Raw genomic sequence first — 20,336 nt, 5'->3', positions numbered from 1 at the left:
ATGTACCAACAGGTCCAGGGCCCCACCTACTCACTGTGGGCCTATTGGGGGAGGAAGGTTGTCCACACTCTGGCCCTTAGGATGCTGCAAACCTACTCATAAGCATCTTGGTAATGTTGATATGTCAGAGCATGTAATGTTCACATGTAAATCAACGCATACAATATTACCATTTCACACCCTAGAATTGAACTCTGGACCTGTTGGAGGAAACAGACTGCTCACACTCTGGCCCTTGAGGATGCTGTAATTCAAATAACAGGCATCTCAGAAATGTCTATATATCTGAACATATAGTGTTCACATGTAAACCAATGTACACATTATTACCAACCACTGCATGCCCAAAAGTTTGACTCAGTCTACCAGGAACAGCAGCCAGACAACATGTCACTGGATCACCGATGGGACAAAAACCTGTCTTTCTGGAACTGCTACCTGCAGCTCCAGGAACCCACCCACTCACATTAGGCCTCCTGGGGCAGGCAGGCTGCACACACTCTGGCCCTGAGGATGCTGCAAAGCAACTCATGGACATCACAGGATTGTCTGCATATCAGACCATGTAATGTTCATGTGTAAGTCAATGTAAAAAATTTTTCTATTGCACATCCAAGAGTTGAACCCAGTCTACTGAGAATAGCAGGCAAACAGTGCACCACCAGACCACCGGAAGGACCAATATGCTCTCTGTAGGACTGCTGTCTACAGCTCTAAGGCTCCACCCACTCACTGTGGGCCCATTGGGGGAGGCAACCCATCAAAGATAAAGGGACAAAAGCACACACTGAATCTACTAGAATAATATCAAATGCTGTTCAGACACAGGAAAGGACTGACACACAGACTGATGGGAGTAGAGGGCAGGAAATATTAGAAGGAGCAATTTCGTAAGCATATCAATAGAGCATGAAGAGTGAGAAAGAGAAACATCAACCCAGGGTGAGACAAAAAGAGGTACACAGGACATTAAGTGAAGCTATTGAAAGAGTTACATGCACTGTTAGAAATTAAGAAATCAAGGAAATATGTGGACTAGTTGATGGAAGGTTTAGAAAAGTACAGAGAATACAGAACCAGTTCTTGCAAGCCAAGAAATATTTGTTGAGAAAGTTTGAGAAACAGAGATTGACACTAGCACATTAAGGGATCTAGCTGAAATGTGGGTGGCACCAAATCAGAAAGATTAATAAAGAAGGAGGCTGATACACATAAATCACTGATTACTTTTGGACTGGAAAATCGTCATGCATCAACTAAGGAGGAAAGAAAAAATGGAGGAAATGCACATCAAATATTGCTGGTGGCTATAGGACTGCCAGAAGTGATTTCCATGATAAAGAAAAGGAGGAGAATTGGAAGTTATAACCAAGATGTAAGGGGGTAACTAGTTATGGTTACGTTTGACATGGAGTCAAGCCAGAGAGGGGGGATGGTAAAGAGTACAGTCAGAAGACTAAAAACTAAAGATGGCACACATAGCAGAGGATAGAGCATCCCCACTAGAATACTAGATAAGGAAGGAGTGTTAGGAGATAGTAATGTCACTCTGAAAGTAATGTATTTAAATGTTGATGGATGAATAATGTGAACGAATGGGGCCTTTGTTGTCTTTTCCTAGTGCTACCTCGCACACAGGAGGGGGGAGGGGGACGTTATTCCATGTGTGGCGAGGTGGCAATGGGAATGAATAAAGGCAGATAGTGTGAATTGTGTGCATATGTATATATGTATGTGTCTGTGTGTGTATATATATGTGTACATTGAGATGTATGGGTATGTATTTTGCGTGTGTGGACGTGTATGTATATACATGTGTATGGGGGTGGGTTGGGCCATTTCTTTTGTCTGTTTCCTTGCGCTACCTCACAAACGCGGGAGACAGCGACAAAGCAAAATAATAATAAAAATATATATATACATATATATATATATATATATGTATTGAGTGATATATATAAAAACTGGAGGATGTGAAGTGTTTTAGATATCTGGGAGTGGATTAGGCAGCAGATGGAACCATGAAAGTGGAAGTGAATCATAGGGTGGGGGAGGGGGCGAAAGTTTTGGGAGCGTTGAAAAATATGTGGAGGTCGAGAACGTCATCTTGGAAAGCAAAAATGGTTATGTTTGAAGGAATAGTAGTTCCAACAATGTTATATGGTTGCAAGGCGTGGGCTAAAGATAGAGTTGTGCGGAGGATGGTGGATGTGCTGGAAATGAGATGTTTGAGGACAGTATGTGGTGTGAGGTGGTTTGAGCGAGTAAGTAATGAAAGTGTAAGAGAGATAAGTGGTAATAAAAAGAGTGTGGTTGAGAGAGCAGAAGAGGGTGTGTTGAAATGGTTTGGTCACATGGAGAGAATGAGTGAGGAAAGATTGACAAAGAGGAAATATGTGTCAGAGGTGGAGGGAATGAGAGAAGTGGGAGACCAAACTGGAGGTGGGAAGATGGAGAGAAAAAGATTTTGAGTGATCAGGGCCTGAACATGCAGGAGGGTGAAAGGCGTGCAAGGAATAGAGTGAATTGGAACAATGTGGTATACTGGGGTTGATGTGCTGTCAGTGTGAAGTGTCTGGGGTAAACCATGGAAAGTTATGTGGGGCCTGGATGTGGAAAGGGAGCTGTGGTTTCGGTGCATTATACATGACAGCTAGGGACTGAGTGTGAATGAATGTGGCCTTTGTTTTTTCCTAGCGCTACCTCACGCACATGTGGGGAAGGGGGTTGTTATTTCATGTGTGGCGGGGTGGCGATGGGAATGAATAAGGGCAGACAGTATGAATTATGTACATGTGTATATATATGTATATGACTGTGTGTGTATATATGTATACGTTGAGATGTATAGGTATGTATATATGCGTGTCTGGACGTGTATGTATATACATGTGTATGTGGGTGGGTTGGGCCATTCTTTTGTCTGTTTCCTTGCGCTACCTCGCTAACCCGGGAGACAGTGACAAAGTATAATAAAAAGAAAAAAAAAATGAGATATATATATTCATTATTTTTTTTAATTTTGCTTTGTCGCTGTCTCCCGCACCTGCGAGGTAGTGCAAGGAAACAGACGAAAGAAATGGCCCAACCCACCCCCACACACATGCACACACACACACGTCCACATACGCAAACATACACACCCACACATCCCAACGTACACACATATATATACACACACAGACACACACATATACACACATGCACACAATTCACGCTGTCTGCCCCTACTCACCCCCATCGCCACCCCGCCACACACGGAATAACATTCCCCTCCCCCCTCCTGTGCGCGAGGCAGCGCCAGGAAAAGACAACAAAGGCCCCATTTGCTCACAATCAATCTCCAGCTGTTATGCAATAATGCCCGACACAACAGCTCCCTTTCCACATCCAGGCCCCACAGAACTTTCCATGGTTTACCCTAGACACTTCACATGCCCTGATTCAATCCATTGACAGCACGTCGACCCCGGTCTACCACATCGATCCAATTCACTCTATTCCTTGCCCGCCTTTCACCCTCCTGCATGTTCAGGCCCCGATCACTCAAAATCTTTTTCACTCCATTTTTCCACCTCCAATTTGGTCTCCCACTTCTCCTCGTTCCCTCCACCTCCGACACATATATCTTCTTGGTCAATCATTCCTCACTCATTCTCTCCATGTGCCCAGACCATTTCAAAACACCCTCTTCTGCTCTCTCAACCACGCTCTTTTTATTTCCACACATCTCTCTTACCCTTACATTACTTACTCGATCAAACCACCTCACACCACTTATTGTCCTCAAACATCACATTTCCAGCACATCCACCCTCCTGCACACAACTCTATCCATAGCCCACGCCTTGCAACCATACAACATTGTTGGAACCACTATTCCTTCAAACATACCTATTTTTGCTTTCGGAGACAATGTTCTCGACTTCCACACATTCTTCAAGGCTCCCAGGATTTTCGCCCCCTCCCCCACCCTATGATTTACTTCTGCTTCCATGGTTCCATCCGCTGCCAGTTCCACTCCCAGATACCTAAAACACTTTACTTCCTCCAGTTTTTCTCCATTCAAACTTACCTCCCAACTGACTTGACCCTCAACCCTACTGTACCTAATAACCTTGCTCTTATTCACATTTACTCTTAACTTTCACTGGCCCATATACTTCCTTGACTGCTTCAACTCTGACAGTGTCTATTAATTTTTCAACCTCTGATCAATTTCCTGTGTACCTTTGTTTGTGTTTCCTGGGTCTATGTTCCTCTCCTTCACTCTTAACACTGTTGACCTACTTCCAAATTTGTTCCTAATCTGCGCTGCTCTCAACTTTCATCAGTGTGCGTTTTTTCTTTTTTTACCTGAACAGCTTTCAATATCATTCCACTAGATTCAGTGTGCACTTGTATCCTTTCCTCTGTTTTAAAGTCTCCTGGTAGTGCTACCGCAATTCTAGTCCAATATTGTCATCAAATTTTTCCTTTACATCAGACTGTGCTTTCCTATTATGGGCTTCATCTTTTTTCCTCTGATTTTATATCACCTGGGCCCACTCCCCTAAACTGTGTTTCTGTTCTCTAGTTTTATGGGTCCCTTCAAGGTCCTTGAACTGCTTCTTCAATTTACTTAACCCTAGCTCTAGTTGTATCATCTTCTGATCTGGTGCCATCACAAACTGCAATAGCATCCCTAAATATAAAGTGTCTGGTGTTTTTATGTCTAGTCTTTTTCTCGCTTTTATCTCTAGTGTTCACTCCCATAACTAAACCCAACCTATTCATTTCTGGTTCAGGCAGAGCTAGGGGTCCTTAAATTGTCCCCTTAAGTAATACTAGTAATACTTATTGAAGATTACTGCAGTGAATAATCCTAAAACATGAGGAGAATTCAGATGTCCAACTACCAAAGTATTGTCTTTTGGTTACAATGAAAAGTAAAAATTACACTTCCCTTCAGAAATGCTGCACTTTCATTCACTGATTTACTGCACCTGTTTACTTTACAGTGTTTTCCTGTCACTATCTTACACATTAGTTTCCTTTACAAAGAGACCTAAAATAAAGATCTTGATTCACTCAAGTTGGCAACACTCTTTCATTTGATTTGAACCTGGGAAGATTCTACTCCTAAACCCCATATAAACTCGAAATGTGGCAATTTCAAGCTGAATATCTTATGCATATACTATTCAGGAGCCCCTTTAAACTCTATTACCCACCTTACTTGTACATAATAGGCTTCATGAGCTGTAGATCCTCCAAAATCTTCAAAAAAGAGGAATAATTGGCTGGACCTCTTTATCCAACCACTATGTAAATACACTACACGACACATAACTGTACTCTATAATACTGCTTTACAGTCAAAATATAGTCTGAAATACTCTTAGTATTTTCTATAATCCAATACAAAGTCCTCTGTCACCCCTGAATCACATACAAGAAAATTGGGCACAACCATTATGTGATCAGTTTCATGTGACCAGACAAAGGCTGAGTGTAAGGAGACACAGGTGATGAGGTCCTGTGTTGGCTTCCCTCCTCCTTACTCCTGCAATCATTCTCAAGTCACTAATTCTTCATGTTTCGCAGGTTATTCTTCATTTTCCTAACCAGCTGATATTTCTGATAATGTTTCTCATCACTTAGATCATCCAACTATCTATTCTTTTTTCATAAAGTCACTATACGAACAACCTGAGAGGTCAAGAACTTGTACCTATAATTGTAATTGTATGAGGACTAAGGAGAGATGAATGTTTTGCAGCACCTACCTCTAAAGGCTACTATTGGTATGATAATTAAGATGCATACCTAAGTGAAGACATGAAAAGTGAATCACCACAAGATTATGGTCGCCATTCCAATATCTAAAGATTATACAAGGAATGTATCCTTTGAAAATCTAAAGAATACAGAATATTCATCAAAGAAAGATTAAGATAAATCATATATTTACTAACTTTCATGTTTAACTACAGGGCCCTTTCAAGAAACTTCATAGTCAAAGGGTATAAGGAAATGATTTGTATGTCATGAATTGAATTGCTTGGAAAAGTATCTATTTTCATGCAATAAAACCTAAATGTGTGTACCTTAGCCACCACTATAACATAGTCATCATCATCATCATCATCATCATCATCTCTGGTGTAAGCTGTTGTGCTAAGGTCCTCCTCATCACCATCATGAGGCTCACACACATAGCCTCCACGATGGTTGACACATTTTTCTAATGATGAACAGTCATGGGTTCCCTCCAAACACTCATCTATGTCTTCAAGTTAAAGGGAAATAAATGTGTCAAATGAGGTATTGTGAAAGGATCTACAAATATCATATACTTTTTATTAGAGAATAGAAATGAGTATCAGAATCATGATGACATGTTTAAATAAACATTAAATAAAATCATTACATACTGAAGGACACTAGTATGAGCCAGTATATTTGAAAACAAAATATTTTTTCCACATGGGCAAGAATGAAAAAAAATTAATGTCTCACATGACATACTCAGTAAAACTTCTTTAGAAAGGATGGGTTGCAAAGATTAGATAATACAATGTGCTGTGTTTCCTAGGTTTCAAAACTGCTTGAGAGAATAATACTACCCCTTAAGAGACTAGATGGACTGAGCAAATGTACAAGGCATGCATTTTTTTTAACGGAAATGGTACAGGCAACTAAATGTCCTAATCAAAACCATATTATTACTGTTATTTTGTATATATACATAGGTATACCTTTTTTTTCTTTCTTTCATACTAGATCATCATTTCCTGCATTAGCGAGGCCGTGCCATGAACGGACGAAGAAAGGCCACATTTGCTCATCCATTCTCTAGCTGTCAAGTGTAAGGCTAGCGAGATAGTGCCAAGAACAGATGAGGAAAGGCTACGTTTGCTCACTTCCATTCTCTAGCTGTCAAGTGTAAGGCACCACAACCAGGCCCTACAAACCTCTCCATGGTAAATTGTGGCTGCTTCACATGCCCTGGTCCAGTTCATGAACAGAATATCGATCTCTATACCATATTGTTCCAATTCACTCTATCCCATGCATGCTTTTCACACTCCTGGATGTTCAAGTCCCAAATGATTAAAATCTTTCTCATTCTATTCTTCCATCTCCAAGTTGGTCTCCCCCTTCTTTTTCCTCCACTTTTGAAAAATATATCCTCTTTTTTAACCAACGTTTCCTCACTCATCCTCTCCACATGTCCAAACCATTTCAGCACACCCTCTTCAGATATTCATACCACACTCTCTCTTATCCTTTTGTTACATACTTGATCAAACCCCCTCACACCACATATTGTCCTCAAGCACTTCATTTCTATACACCCTGACTCCTCTGCACATCCACATTTATGACCCATGTTTCACATCCAAAGAACACTGTTGGGACTACTATACCTCAAAACATACCTAAGTTGACTACACACACAGGTCTCTTTTTCAATACAATCTTCAAAGCTCCCAGAACCTTTGCCCCCTTACCAATCCTATGACTCACTTCCACTTCCATGATTCCATTTGCTGTCATATCCACTCCCAAGTATCTAGGGCACTTCATTCCTCCAATTTTTCTCTAATCAAACTCAAACCTCATCTAATCTGTCCCTTAACCTTGCTTTTACTCAAATTTATTCCCAACTTTCTTGTTTCACAGAATCTTCCAGTTGATTTGCTTTCCAGGCCCTTTCATCCCATACAAACTGCATACTTGCCCCTTTTTCCATGACTCTCACATTTACCTCCCTTACCATCCCAAACATAAACAAATTAAACAGCCAGAGTGACATCACATAACCCTGCTGCAGATTGACATTCAGAAACACTCACTCTCCTCTCTTCCTACTCATACACATACCTTACATCCTTGATAAGAACTCTGCTTTTAGTAGCTTTTCTCCCACACAATATGTTCTTCATTTCTTACACAAGGCATCACTATCAACCTATCACATGCCTTCTCCAGATCCATAAATGCAACATGCAAATCCATCTGTTTCTCTAAGAATTTTTCCCACACATTTATTAAGGCAAACACCTGATCCAAAAATCCTCAATCACTTTTGAAACCACGCTGTTCTTCTCATCACTTTTCATCAATGTTTCTTTGAGCATTTAGCATATGCAGTCCAGAATTCATTGATGAAGAACCCTGTGATATCTATGATATTGGCTATAAATTACAGCATCCCGAACATTTTCTTGATTCTGATTAATTTTGCTAAAAATGCTTTTCACAATCTTCAACCCTAAAGAACCATTTGTAAACTAAAATCTTTTATCATTATTCATTATGAGAACTTGTTTAATGTTCCAGTTTTGTTAATTCCTTCTAACAGAAGAGTAATGTTCAGCAATAATAGTAGAGTTAGAGAATGTCTTCTCAGAAATTCTGTGACTTCTCATAAGGGTTGTGTGCATAATATCCCCTGTAAAGAGTGTGATCAGTTTTACACTAGCCAAACTAGTAAGGTTCTTAAAATCAGGGCTAAACAACATGAAAATAGTATTAGGATTGGTCAAGAACCCTGTGCACTATTCATCAATCCCAAACACTTTGGTTATCAAGCTGACTGGAGTAGCGTTATTACATTAAAAATCTCATTACTGGAGAGAACTATTGTTGAATCAACTCTTACTAAACACGGTCGAGATATTAATTTGAATAAAAATGTTGGTTTATATAAATCAGATAACTTTATGGGCAAAAAAATTGTAGTATTTTAAAGATGTTTCCCAGATCATATGCTAACTTGAAAGAGGTGAGGTCATCGAATGTAACCTGTGCCTTAATCCCTTTATCTCTGTCTTAATTCATTTGCCTGCCCTGTCCAGTGGTGGCTGGTATATTATATTCTGGTTCTCTTTATATTCGGTCTGGACACTGTAATTACACAAAAGTGTTTGACACCACATTTTCAGTTTCCTTGTGGTTTTACCTTTATATTATGTACATTCATTACTTGTGGACTTTTTGCAGTAGAATCTATCAAAAAAGGCAGTGACTGTGTTGTTGATTGGTTTGTAAGGATATTCAATGTATGTATGGATCATGGTGAATGCCTGAGGATTGGCAGAATGCATGCATAGTGCCATTGTACAAAGGCAAAGGGGATACAGGTGAGTGTTCAAACTACAGGGGCATAAGTTTGCTTAGTATTCCTGGGAAATCATTCATGAAGGTATTGATTGAGAGGGAGAAGGCATGTACAGAGCATCAGATTGGGGAAGAGCAGTGTGGTTTCAGAAGTGGTAGGGGATGTGTGGATCAGGTGTTTGCTTTGAAGAATGTGTGTGAGAAATACTTAGAAAAACAGATGGATATGTTTGTAGCATTTATGGATCTGGAGAAGGCATATGATTGGGTTGATAGAGATGCTTTGTGGAAGGTCTTAAGAGTATATGGTGTGGGAGGTAAGTTGCTAGAAGCAATGAAACGTTTTTACCAAGGATGTAAGGCATGTGTACAAATAGGAAGAGAGAAGAGTGATTGGTTCCCAGTGAATGTCGGTCTGTGGCAGGGGTGTGTGATGCCCGCCATGGTTGTTTAATTTGTCTATGGATGAGGTGGTTAGGGAGGTAAACACAAGAGTTGTGGAGAGAGGGGTGAATATTCATTCTGTCTGGGATGAGAGGGCCTGGGAAGTGAGTCAGTTGTTGTTTGCTGATGATAACACAGCATAAATAAGATGGCCTAGACTAGGGCATTCAGTTGCCTGTACCTTCTCAGCTAAAAGGAGAAAAAAAAGCTAAATACTGCATGTGGAACATAATTCTGGATCATAAGCTCAGTCACAAACCTAAACTGAGTGCAATTACAGTAACTGGTCTTGAAGCTTCTCCAGATTGCCAATACACTTAATCTTCCTAAGGTTGGGACTGAGTAAATACTGATGTTAAAGAATTTCCTGAACTTATTTCAAAACATTCAGAATGGACACTGAATAAAGCACACAGTATTAGGTCCTTAAAAAAGAAAATCATAGTTCTTAGGAAAACTTTTCAACACAAGAGGCCACATTACCAAAGATGGCATGATCTTTGAGTGGTTTTCTGAAGAAAAGTTGGTGTGTACTGAACTTTATTGGAAAAATATGAAAGTGAAAGACCATTCTGTGCTTTTTATGGGATGTGACTGGCTGATTCACAGAAAACAGTTGGTGAGAATTATAGTTAACCTGTTATGGTAATTAGGTATCTTGAGGCAAGGTTCAGCTGTCTTGACAGGACAAGCCTGTCTCAAAAATGTCATTCATGCACACACTTCTTATTTCTTTCTTCTTTAAAATGGTTCTGATTTATACTCAAAAGCAAAAAATTGAAAACTCTTATAATTACAGTGGCTAAAGAAGACCGTATAAATGAGAAACACTTAGGAAAGACCAGAAAGAAAGAAATAAACTATGGATCAATAATTTTATCAAATTTCATGTTTGACATGCAAGAAATTTATAAAAAAAAATCAACATTATCAATTAATTAAACAAATAATGTAAGACTATACAAATCTATTTTCACTACAACCTAGGAAGTACACTAAAAAAAATTTCATCAAAACAGTTCTTAGCTAAATCATGCACATGAAACCCCTTATTTTTCATTATATGCTATCATGCACTTTTCTATATACTTTCATTAAAATAATTAATTCGATTAAGTGTTAGTGATACTTTTTTGAAGGAAGGAGAGTAACTGACCCAAACAAACTCTTGCAGTTGCATTGAAGGTAAACCCAGGATGGCAGGTCTGAGTAGCTGCACCTTGAGTTTGACACTGATACGAGCCAAAAGTATTAACACAGTATTGGCCATCCTCACAATCATCAAGACCCTCATTACACTCGTTGATGTCTTCAGGAAATGAAGGTGGCAGGAAGAAGTACAATGATAAGGAACTGAATCAAGATATCCTTTACATTCAGGTATGCACTATCCTTTCAGTTCTAAACAAAACCTCTCGAATTTCCAACATTTATGTCGAAAAGATGATTATATCTCAAATCTATACATCCATTATTTTCAACTCTACTCCCACTTTCATATGGTGATTCAAATATACTTAGCTTCATGACTGACCTAAATACAGTTCGGATTTATGTCTAGTAAGATGATGGAGACATCTTCCATGGTACTATAGTACTTTCTAATTACTCACTCAGAACATGAAACAAATTTGCCATGTGAAAACTAAGAATGAATCCAAAAATCACTGAATTATACATAACCTGGGTGGTCATCGACTATCTAATGTAAATGGAGTTAAAGAACAGCAAATGAGCAAACATTCTTCAACACTCCCAGAACCTTCACTCCCTCCCCCACCTGGTGATACACTTCCACTTCCATGGTTCCATCCACTGCTTAGTCCACTCCCAGATATCTAAAACACTGCACTTCCTCCAGTTTTTCTCCATTCAAACTTACCTCCCAATCACCTTGTCCCTCAATCCTGCTGAACTTCATAGCCTTGCTCTTATTCACATTTACTCTCAACTTTCTTCTTTCACACACTTTACCAAACTCAGTCACCAACTTCTACAGTTTCTCACCTGAATCAGCCACCAGCAATGTATCATCAGCGAACAACAACTGACTCATTTCCCAATGCTTTTCATTCAGTTGCTTGTCCAAAACATGTTTTGGACAATCACACATTTACCAAATGGCGTCCTAGCTTTGTCTCTTCGATGTATATCAAATGACTTATATTTCTCTCTTGTATCTCCCCTGATGATGTGATTATTACACGAAAGTGCACTTGGGTACTTATCGTGTTTCATTTTCCCTGTGGGCTTATAGGAATATATATATATATATATATATATATATATATATATATATATATATATATATATATATATATATATATATATATATATATATATATTTTTTTTTTCATACTTTGTCGCTGTCTCCCGCGTTTGTGAGGTAGCGCAAGGAAACAGACGAAAGAAATGGCCCAACCCCCCCCCCATACACATGTACAGACACACGTCCACACACGCAAATATACATACCTACACAGCTTTCCATGGTTTACCCCAGACGCTTCACATGCCTTGCTTCAATCCACTGACAGCACGTCAACCCCTGTATACCACATGACTCCAATTCACTCTATTTCTTGCCCTCCTTTCACCCTCCTGCATGTTCAGGCCCCGATCACACAAAATCTTTTTCACTCCATCTTTCCACCTCCAATTTGGTCTCCCTCTTCTCCTCGTTCCCTCCACCTCCGACACATATATCCTCTTGGTCAATCTCTCCTCACTCATTCTCTCCATGTGCCCAAACCATTTCAAAACACCCTCTTCTGCTCTCTCAACCACGCTCTTTTTATTTCCACACATCTCTCTTACCCTTACGTTACTTACTCGATCAAACCACCTCACACCACACATTGTCCTCAAACATCTCATTTCCAGCACATCCATCCTCCTGCGCACATCTCTATCCATAGCCCACGCCTCGCAACCATACAACATTGTTGGAACCACTATTCCCTCAAACATACCCATTTTTGCTTTCCGAGATAATGTTCTCGACTTCCACACATTTTTCAAGGCTCCCAAAATTTTCGCCCCCTCCCCCACCCTATGATCCACTTCCGCTTCCATGGTTCCATCCGCTGACAGATCCACTCCCAGATATCTAAAACACTTCACTTCCTCCAGTTTTTCTCCATTCAAACTCACCTCCCAATTGACTTGACCCTCACCCCTACTGTACCTAATAACCTTGCTCTTATTCACATTTACTCTCAACTTTCTTCTTCCACACACTTTACCAAACTCAGTCACCAGCTTCTGCAGTTTCTCACATGAATCAGCCACCAGCGCTGTATCATCAGCGAACAACAACTGACTCACTTCCCAAGCTCTCTCATCCCCAACAGACTTCATACTTGCCCCTCTTTCCAGGACTCTTGCATTTACCTCCCTTACAACCCCATCCATAAACAAATTAAACAACCATGGAGACATCACACACCCCTGCCGCAAACCTACATTCACTGAGAACCAATCACTTTCCTCTCTTCCTACACGTACACATGCCTTACATCCTCGATAAAAACTTTTCACTGCTTCTAACAACTTTCCTCCCACACCATATATTCTTAATACCTTCCACAGAGCATCTCTATCAACTCTATCATATGCCTTCTCCAGATCCATAAATGCTACATACAAATCCATTTGCTTTTCTAAATATTTCTCACATACATTCTTCAAAGCAAACACCTGATCCACACATCCTCTACCACTTCTGAAACCACACTGCTCTTCCCCAATCTGATGCTCTGTACATGCCTTCACCCTCTCAATCAGTACCCTCCCATATAATTTACCAGGAATACTCAACAAACTTATACCTCTGTAATTTGAGCACTCACTCTTATCCACTTTGCCTTTATACAATGGCACAATGCACGCATTCCGCCAATCCTCAGGCACCTCACCACGAATCATACATACATTAAATAACCTTACCAACCAGGTAACAATACAGTCACCCCCTTTTTTAATAAATTCCACTGCAATACCATCCAAACCTGCTGCCTTGCCGGCTTTCATCTTCCGCAAAGCTTTTACTACCTCTTCTCTGTTTACCAAATCATTTTCCCTAACCCTCTCACTTTGCACACCACCTCGACCAAAACACCCTATATCTGCCACTCTATCATCAAACACATTCAACAAACCTACAAAATACTCACTCCATCTCCTTCTCACATCACCACTACTTGTTATCACCTCCCCACTTGCGCCCTTCACCGAAGTTCCCATTTGCTCCCTTGTCTTACGCACTTTATTTACCTCCTTCCAGAACATCTTTTTATTCTCCCTAAAATTTAATGATACTCTCTCACCCCAACTCTCATTTGCCCTTTTTTTCACCTCTTGCACCTTTCTCTTGGGAGGTGGGTTGATTAGAAAGGGTAGTGAGTGGTGGGATGAAGAAGTAAGATTATTAGTGAAAGAGAAGAGAGAGGAATTTGGACGATTTTTGTAGGGAAAAATGCAAATGAGTGGGAGATGTATAAAAGAAAGAGACAGGAGGTCAAGAGAAAGGTGCAAGAGGTGAAAAAAAGGGCAAATGAGAGTTGAGGTGAGAGAGTATCATTAAATTTTAGGGAGAATAAAAAGATGTTCTGGAAGGAGGTAAATAAAGTGCGTAAGACAAGGGAGCAAATGGGAACTTCGGTGAAGGGCGCAAGTGGGGAGGTGATAACAAGTAGTGGTGATGTGAGAAGGAGATGGAGTGAGTATTTTGTAGGTTTGTTGAATGTGTTTGATGATAGAGTGGCAGATATAGGGTGTTTTGGTCGAGGTGGTGTGCAAAGTGAGAGGGTTAGGGAAAATGATTTGGTAAACAGAGAAGAGGTAGTAAAAGCTTTGCGGAAGATGAAAGCCGGCAAGGCAGCAGGTTTGGATGGTATTGCAGTGGAATTTATTAAAAAAGGGGGTGACTGTATTGTTGACTGGTTGGTAAGGTTATTTAATGTATGTATGACTCATGGTGAGGTGCCTGAGGATTGGCGGAATGCGTGCATAGTGCCATTGTACAAAGGCAAAGGGGATAAGAGTGAGTGCTCAAATTACAGAGGTATAAGTTTGTTGAGTATTCCTGGTAAATTATATGGGAGGGTACTGATTGAGAGGGTGAAGGCATGTACAGAGCATCAGATTGGGGAAGAGCAGTGTGGTTTCAGAAGTGGTAGAGGATGTGTGGATCAGGTGTTTGCTTTGAAGAATGTATGTGAGAAATATTTAGAAAAGCAAATGGATTTGTATGTAGCATTTATGGATCTGGAGAAGGCATATGATAGAGTTGATAGAGATGCTCTGTGGAAGGTATTAAGAATATATGGTGTGGGAGGAAAGTTGTTAGAAGCAGTGAAAAGTTTTTATCGAGGATGTAAGGCATGTGTACGTGTAGGAAGAGAGGAAAGTGATTGGTTCTCAGTGAATGTAGGTTTGCGGCAGGGGTGTGTGATGTCTCCATGGTTGTTTAATTTGTTTATGGATGGGGTTGTTAGGGAGGTAAATGCAAGAGTTTTGGAATACTCAACAAACTTATACCTCTGTAATTTGAGCACTCACTCTTATCCACTTTGCCTTTATACAATGGCACAATGCACGCATTCCGCCAATCCTCAGGCACCTCACCACGAATCATACATACATTAAATAACCTTACCAACCAGGTAACAATACAGTCACCCCCTTTTTTAATAAATTCCACTGCAATACCATCCAAACCTGCTGCCTTGCCGGCTTTCATCTTCCGCAAAGCTTTTACTACCTCTTCTCTGTTTACCAAATCATTTTCCCTAACCCTCTCACTTTGCACACCACCTCGACCAAAACACCCTATATCTGCCACTCTATCATCAAACACATTCAACAAACCTACAAAATACTCACTCCATCTCCTTCTCACATCACCACTACTTGTTATCACCTCCCCATTAGCCCCCTTCACTGAAGTTCCCATTTGCTCCCTTGTCTTATGCACTTTATTTACCTCCTTCCAGAACATCTTTTTATTCTCCCTAAAATTTAATGATACTCTCTCACCTCAACTCTCATTTGCCCTTTTTTTCACCTCTTGCACCTTTCTCTTGACCTCCTGTCTCTTTCTTTTATACATCTCCCACTCATTTGCATTTTTCCCTACAAAAATCGTCCAAATTCCTCTCTCTTCTCTTTCACTAATAATCTTACTTCTTCATCCCACCACTCACTACCCTTTCTAATCAACCCACCTCCCACGCTTCTCATGCCACAAGCATCTTTTGCGCAAGCCATCACTGCTTCCCTAAATACATCCCATTCCTCCCCCACTCCCCTTACCTCCTTTGTTCTCACCTTTTTCCATTCTGTACTCAGTCTCTCCTGTACTTCCTCACACAAGTTTCCTTCCCAAGCTCACTTACTCTCACCACCCTCTTCCCCCCAACATTCTCTCTTCTTTTCTGAAAACCCATACAAATCTTCACCTTCACCTCCACAAGATAATGATCAGACATCCCTCCAGTTGCACCTCTCAGCACATTAACATCCAAAAGTCTCTCTTTCGCGCGCCTGTCAATCAACACGTAATCCAATAACGCTCTCTGGCCATCTATATATATTATGCCGGTGACGTTTTAAAAATATATTCTTTTATTATTTTGCTTTGTCGCTGTATCCCACGTTATTGAGGTAGCGCAAGGAAACAGACAAAAGAATGGCCCAACCCACCCACATATGCATGTATATACATACACGTCCACACACGCACATATACATACCTATACATCTCACCGTATACATATATATACACACACAGACGTATACATATATACACATGTACATAATTCATACTGTCTGCACTTATTCATTCCCATCGCCACCCCACCACACATGAAATAACAACCCCCTCCCCCCGCATGTGCGCGTGGTAGCGCTAGGAAAAGACAACAAAGGCCACATTCGTTCACACTCAGTCTCTAGCTGTCATGTAATAATGCACATATACATATATATGTGTGTGTGTTAATGAGATGGCCTTGATTTGGACCTTAGCTGCCCGTGCCTCAGCTAGCATAAAGAAAAATTAAGATAGCTACTCTTTTTGGCAACTTGTTTTCTAATTTAACTGTGGATGATTCAGCTTCTCATCCTCTGCCCCCATCTCCTACTCAACCTATGCCATCTCCTGCACTCTCCTCATGCAGAGTCTTCCAGGTACTTTTCCAGCTCCAGGTGGACAAGGCATATGGCCCAGATGGCGTACCTGCTTGAGTTCAAAGGAAATGTGCCTCTGAGCTAGCAGCAGTCCTTGTTTGCACATTTTGCCTTTGTCTAAAATCCCAGATTTTCCCCTCCACTTGAAACCATTAGTGCTGCTAATCTCTACTAAGAAAAAAGATTGCTCTAACCTCTCCAACTAATGCCCTATTGACTTCACTTTTGCCATCTCCAAAGTCTTTGATACTCCTAAACTCTCACTTTCCCAAACATTTAAAATCACATTCCTTTCTTTCAGATCACCAGTATGGATTTTGCAGTGCTACGTCTACTGATGAGCTTTTCTCCTATGTGACTTACCTCTTGTCCTCCGCTTTCTGGGATTTTGGTGAAACTTTTGTTATAGCCCTTTACGTCTCCAAAGCAACTGACAGTGTGTAGCATAAGTCTGCTTTTTACGCCCCATTCCTTTGGTTTCACTACTTCTTCCTGTTCTGTTATGTACAGTTTCCCCTCTGGCCATTTCATTGAAGTAACTGTTGATGAAGTGACTTCACCCTCCAGTAGTGTTCCTCAGGGTTCGTCCTAATGCCTAAACTCTTCCCTGAATAAATAATCTCTCTTCTGTTTCTATGTCTATTCAGTCTTATGCTAATGATGCCAACTTACATGCTTCAACTACTTTTCCTCCCCTAGTCCCTTTAACACTCATTCTCATTCTTACACTGATTATATTTCCTCTCTCACTCTGAACTTGTGCAGCATTTTGGAGTAGGTAAGTAGTAACCTTGCATAATCTAATAATGCTAACATGTAATTTCTTCCTGTATCTACTTAAGAATCATTTGCTTCCCTTATTCAATTTCAAAACACCACAATTCAACCCTATAATAACATTAACATGTTGGGCATAACCATATCCTCCCTATTTAATCATCAAAAAATTGCTTCCCAAAAGCTTGGAGTGCTGTATAAGGGGCTGTAATTATTTTTCTTGTATGCAGCCATTTCATATTTATGGGGTCATATTTGCCTAAGTACGGACTACTGCTCACACATTTGGGTGGCTCATCCTTCAGCTCTCTGTTAATTAGAGAGAAATCAAAAGCCTTCCATCTCATTCACTCTCCTCGCATCATTTCTCTACAACCTTCCCCTCCATATGCCATGATTATGCTGCTCTCTCTCATTTCTAAAGGTATAATTTTGGCCATTGTTCTCAAGAGCTGTCTGCATATGTCCCCACCCACAAAGCTTGGACCCCAAGCATGAAACTGGCTGCTGCTTCCTACAGTTTCTGTGTGGATACTGGCCACTAAAAGATTGGCTGTTATGATGCCTCCTTTTTCCCTCAAACAGTTAAGCAGTGGAATTCTCTTCCTTCTTTTGTGTTTCCCTCTTCATATAACATTTCTCCTTTTAAGAGATAGGTCTACAACCAGCTGCAGAGCCCAGCTTACTTTCTATTTTCTTTTACATTTTTTCTCTTGAGGTGGTCTTGATTGGGGCATGTTCTGCTCATATCATGTCAGTCACAATAAGTAAAAAGTAAGCAAGCACAGGTTTAAAGTTGGAAGCACAATCCTTTGTTACACAGGGTCTATCCATTTAATATGTTTTATACTTCTTTTCCCATATTCTCTTCCTGCTTTACAAGAAGAGAATATATAAAAAAATCATAGGTTTAGTGAGGTAAACCTTGAGGAGCAATGTCAATAATGTTGAAAGTAGAATGTGAGGATAAGAGGAACTACATCAATATCAGGAATATATTCAGAATTCATCAGGATGGAAGTAAGTAAGGAGAGAAGATTTTTGTAAATATTTTGATAAACACCTTTATAAGTGTCCTTTCCAAAGACAAAAAATGACTGGAAAATCAGAAGAGGGCATGTGTTTTCTTACCTGATATGCCCAGTCTCTGATACAGACAGACTAAGAAGTTCTAACCACAATTGAAAGGGTAAAAAATGCATATGGAAAATTTAATTCATTCCTCTGCTTCAGCAGTAATGACCAGTTACAAATTGTGCATCCAAAAAAGTATCAAATGAAGAGATGCAATACTCATTCTAAGTAATGGTAATACAAATCTTACAAATTAGCCCACAGAGGCATCTAAACAAGTGTCTAATCTGAGACTGCAGTGAACCAAATCTGCTGTCTTTTATCATTATTTCATATTATATAATTGCTGTTTCCCACATCAGCAAGGTAGCACCAGGAAAGAGACAAAAAATAGCTTATCCACTCATATACACATATACATACATAAATGCCCATACACGTACATATACATACATATACATATCAACATAAACACATATACATATGTATACATACACATACATATACATATATACACATGTGCATACTCATACTTGCTTGCCTTCATCCATTCCTGGTGCTACCCCACCCCACAGAATCGCTATCTCCTGCTTTAGTGAGGTAGCGCTAGGAAAACAGACAAAAAAGGCCACATATGTTCACACTCAGTCTCTAGCTGTCATGTGTAATGCACCGAAACCACTGCTCCCTATCCACATCCAGGCCACACAGACCTTTCCATGGTTTACCCCAGACATTTCACATGCCCTGGTACAGTCCACTGACAGCACGTCGACCCCAGTATACCACATCGTTCCAATTCACTTTATTCCTTGCAAGCCTCTCACCCTCCTGTATGTTCAGGCCCCAGTTGCTTAAAATCTTTTTCACTCAGTCCTTACACCTCTAATCTGGTCGTCCACTTCTCCTTGTTCCCTCCACCTCTGACACATATATCCTCTTTGTCAATGTTTCCTCACTCATTCTCTTCATATGCCCAAGCCATTTCAACACACCCTCTTCTGCTCTCTCAACCACACTCTTTTTATTTCCACACATCTTTCTAACCCTTTCATCACTTACTCAATCAAACCACCTCATACCATATATTGTCCTCAAACATTTCATTTCCAACACATCCACTCTCCTCCGCACAACCATATCTATAACCCATGCCTCACAACCATATAACACTGTTAGAACTACTATTCCTTCAAACATACCCATTTTTGCTCTCCAAGATAACATTCTCTCCTTCCATACATTCTTCATTACTCTCAGAGCTTTCGCCCCCTTCCCCACAAAACATTCTCTCCTTCCATACATTCTTCATTGCTTCCAAAACCTTCGCCCCTTCCCCCACCCAGTGACTCACTTCTGCTTCCATGGTTCCATTCACTGCTAAGTCCACTCCCAGGTATCTAAAATACTTCACTTCCTCCAATTTTTCTCCATTCAAACTTAATCCCTATCAACTTGTCTCTCAACCCTACTGAACCTTGCTCTTATCCATATTTACTTGCAACTTTCTCCTTTCACACACTTTTCTAAACTCAGTCACCAACTTCTGCAGCTTCTCATTCGAATCAGCCACTTGACCTGTATCATCAGTGACCAACAACTGACCCACTTCCTAGGCCCTCTCACACTTTTAGCTACTGCATTTTTACATTATTATTTTCTTTTACCTCATGTATGAGACTGAATTTGTATTATAACATGACTCTGGATTCACAAAGTTTCAATTTGTATAATGTATTACA

The 20,336-nt window shown here is 40.2% G+C and overlaps 1 protein-coding gene across 1 annotated transcript in view; it reads right to left on the bottom strand.

The window, feature by feature from the left end:
* The window catches only part of LOC139749652 (uncharacterized), a 239,300-nt gene that overhangs the window by 56,549 nt on the left and 162,415 nt on the right, over positions 1–20,336 (bottom strand). Inside the window, exons 21-22 of the mRNA XM_071663822.1 lie at positions 10,709–10,861; positions 6,090–6,271 (exon numbers count right to left, since the gene is read on the bottom strand). Of these exons, the coding sequence (XP_071519923.1) occupies positions 6,090–6,271; positions 10,709–10,861 (335 nt within the window). The remainder of the gene's footprint in view (positions 1–6,089; positions 6,272–10,708; positions 10,862–20,336) is intronic.

Source organism: Panulirus ornatus, chromosome 7, assembly GCF_036320965.1.
Source record: "Panulirus ornatus isolate Po-2019 chromosome 7, ASM3632096v1, whole genome shotgun sequence".
In the NCBI taxonomy this organism is placed as follows: domain Eukaryota; kingdom Metazoa; phylum Arthropoda; class Malacostraca; order Decapoda; family Palinuridae; genus Panulirus; species Panulirus ornatus.
The sequence above is the reverse complement of the archived record's forward strand: the minus strand, read 5'-3'. Positions and strand labels throughout refer to the sequence as shown.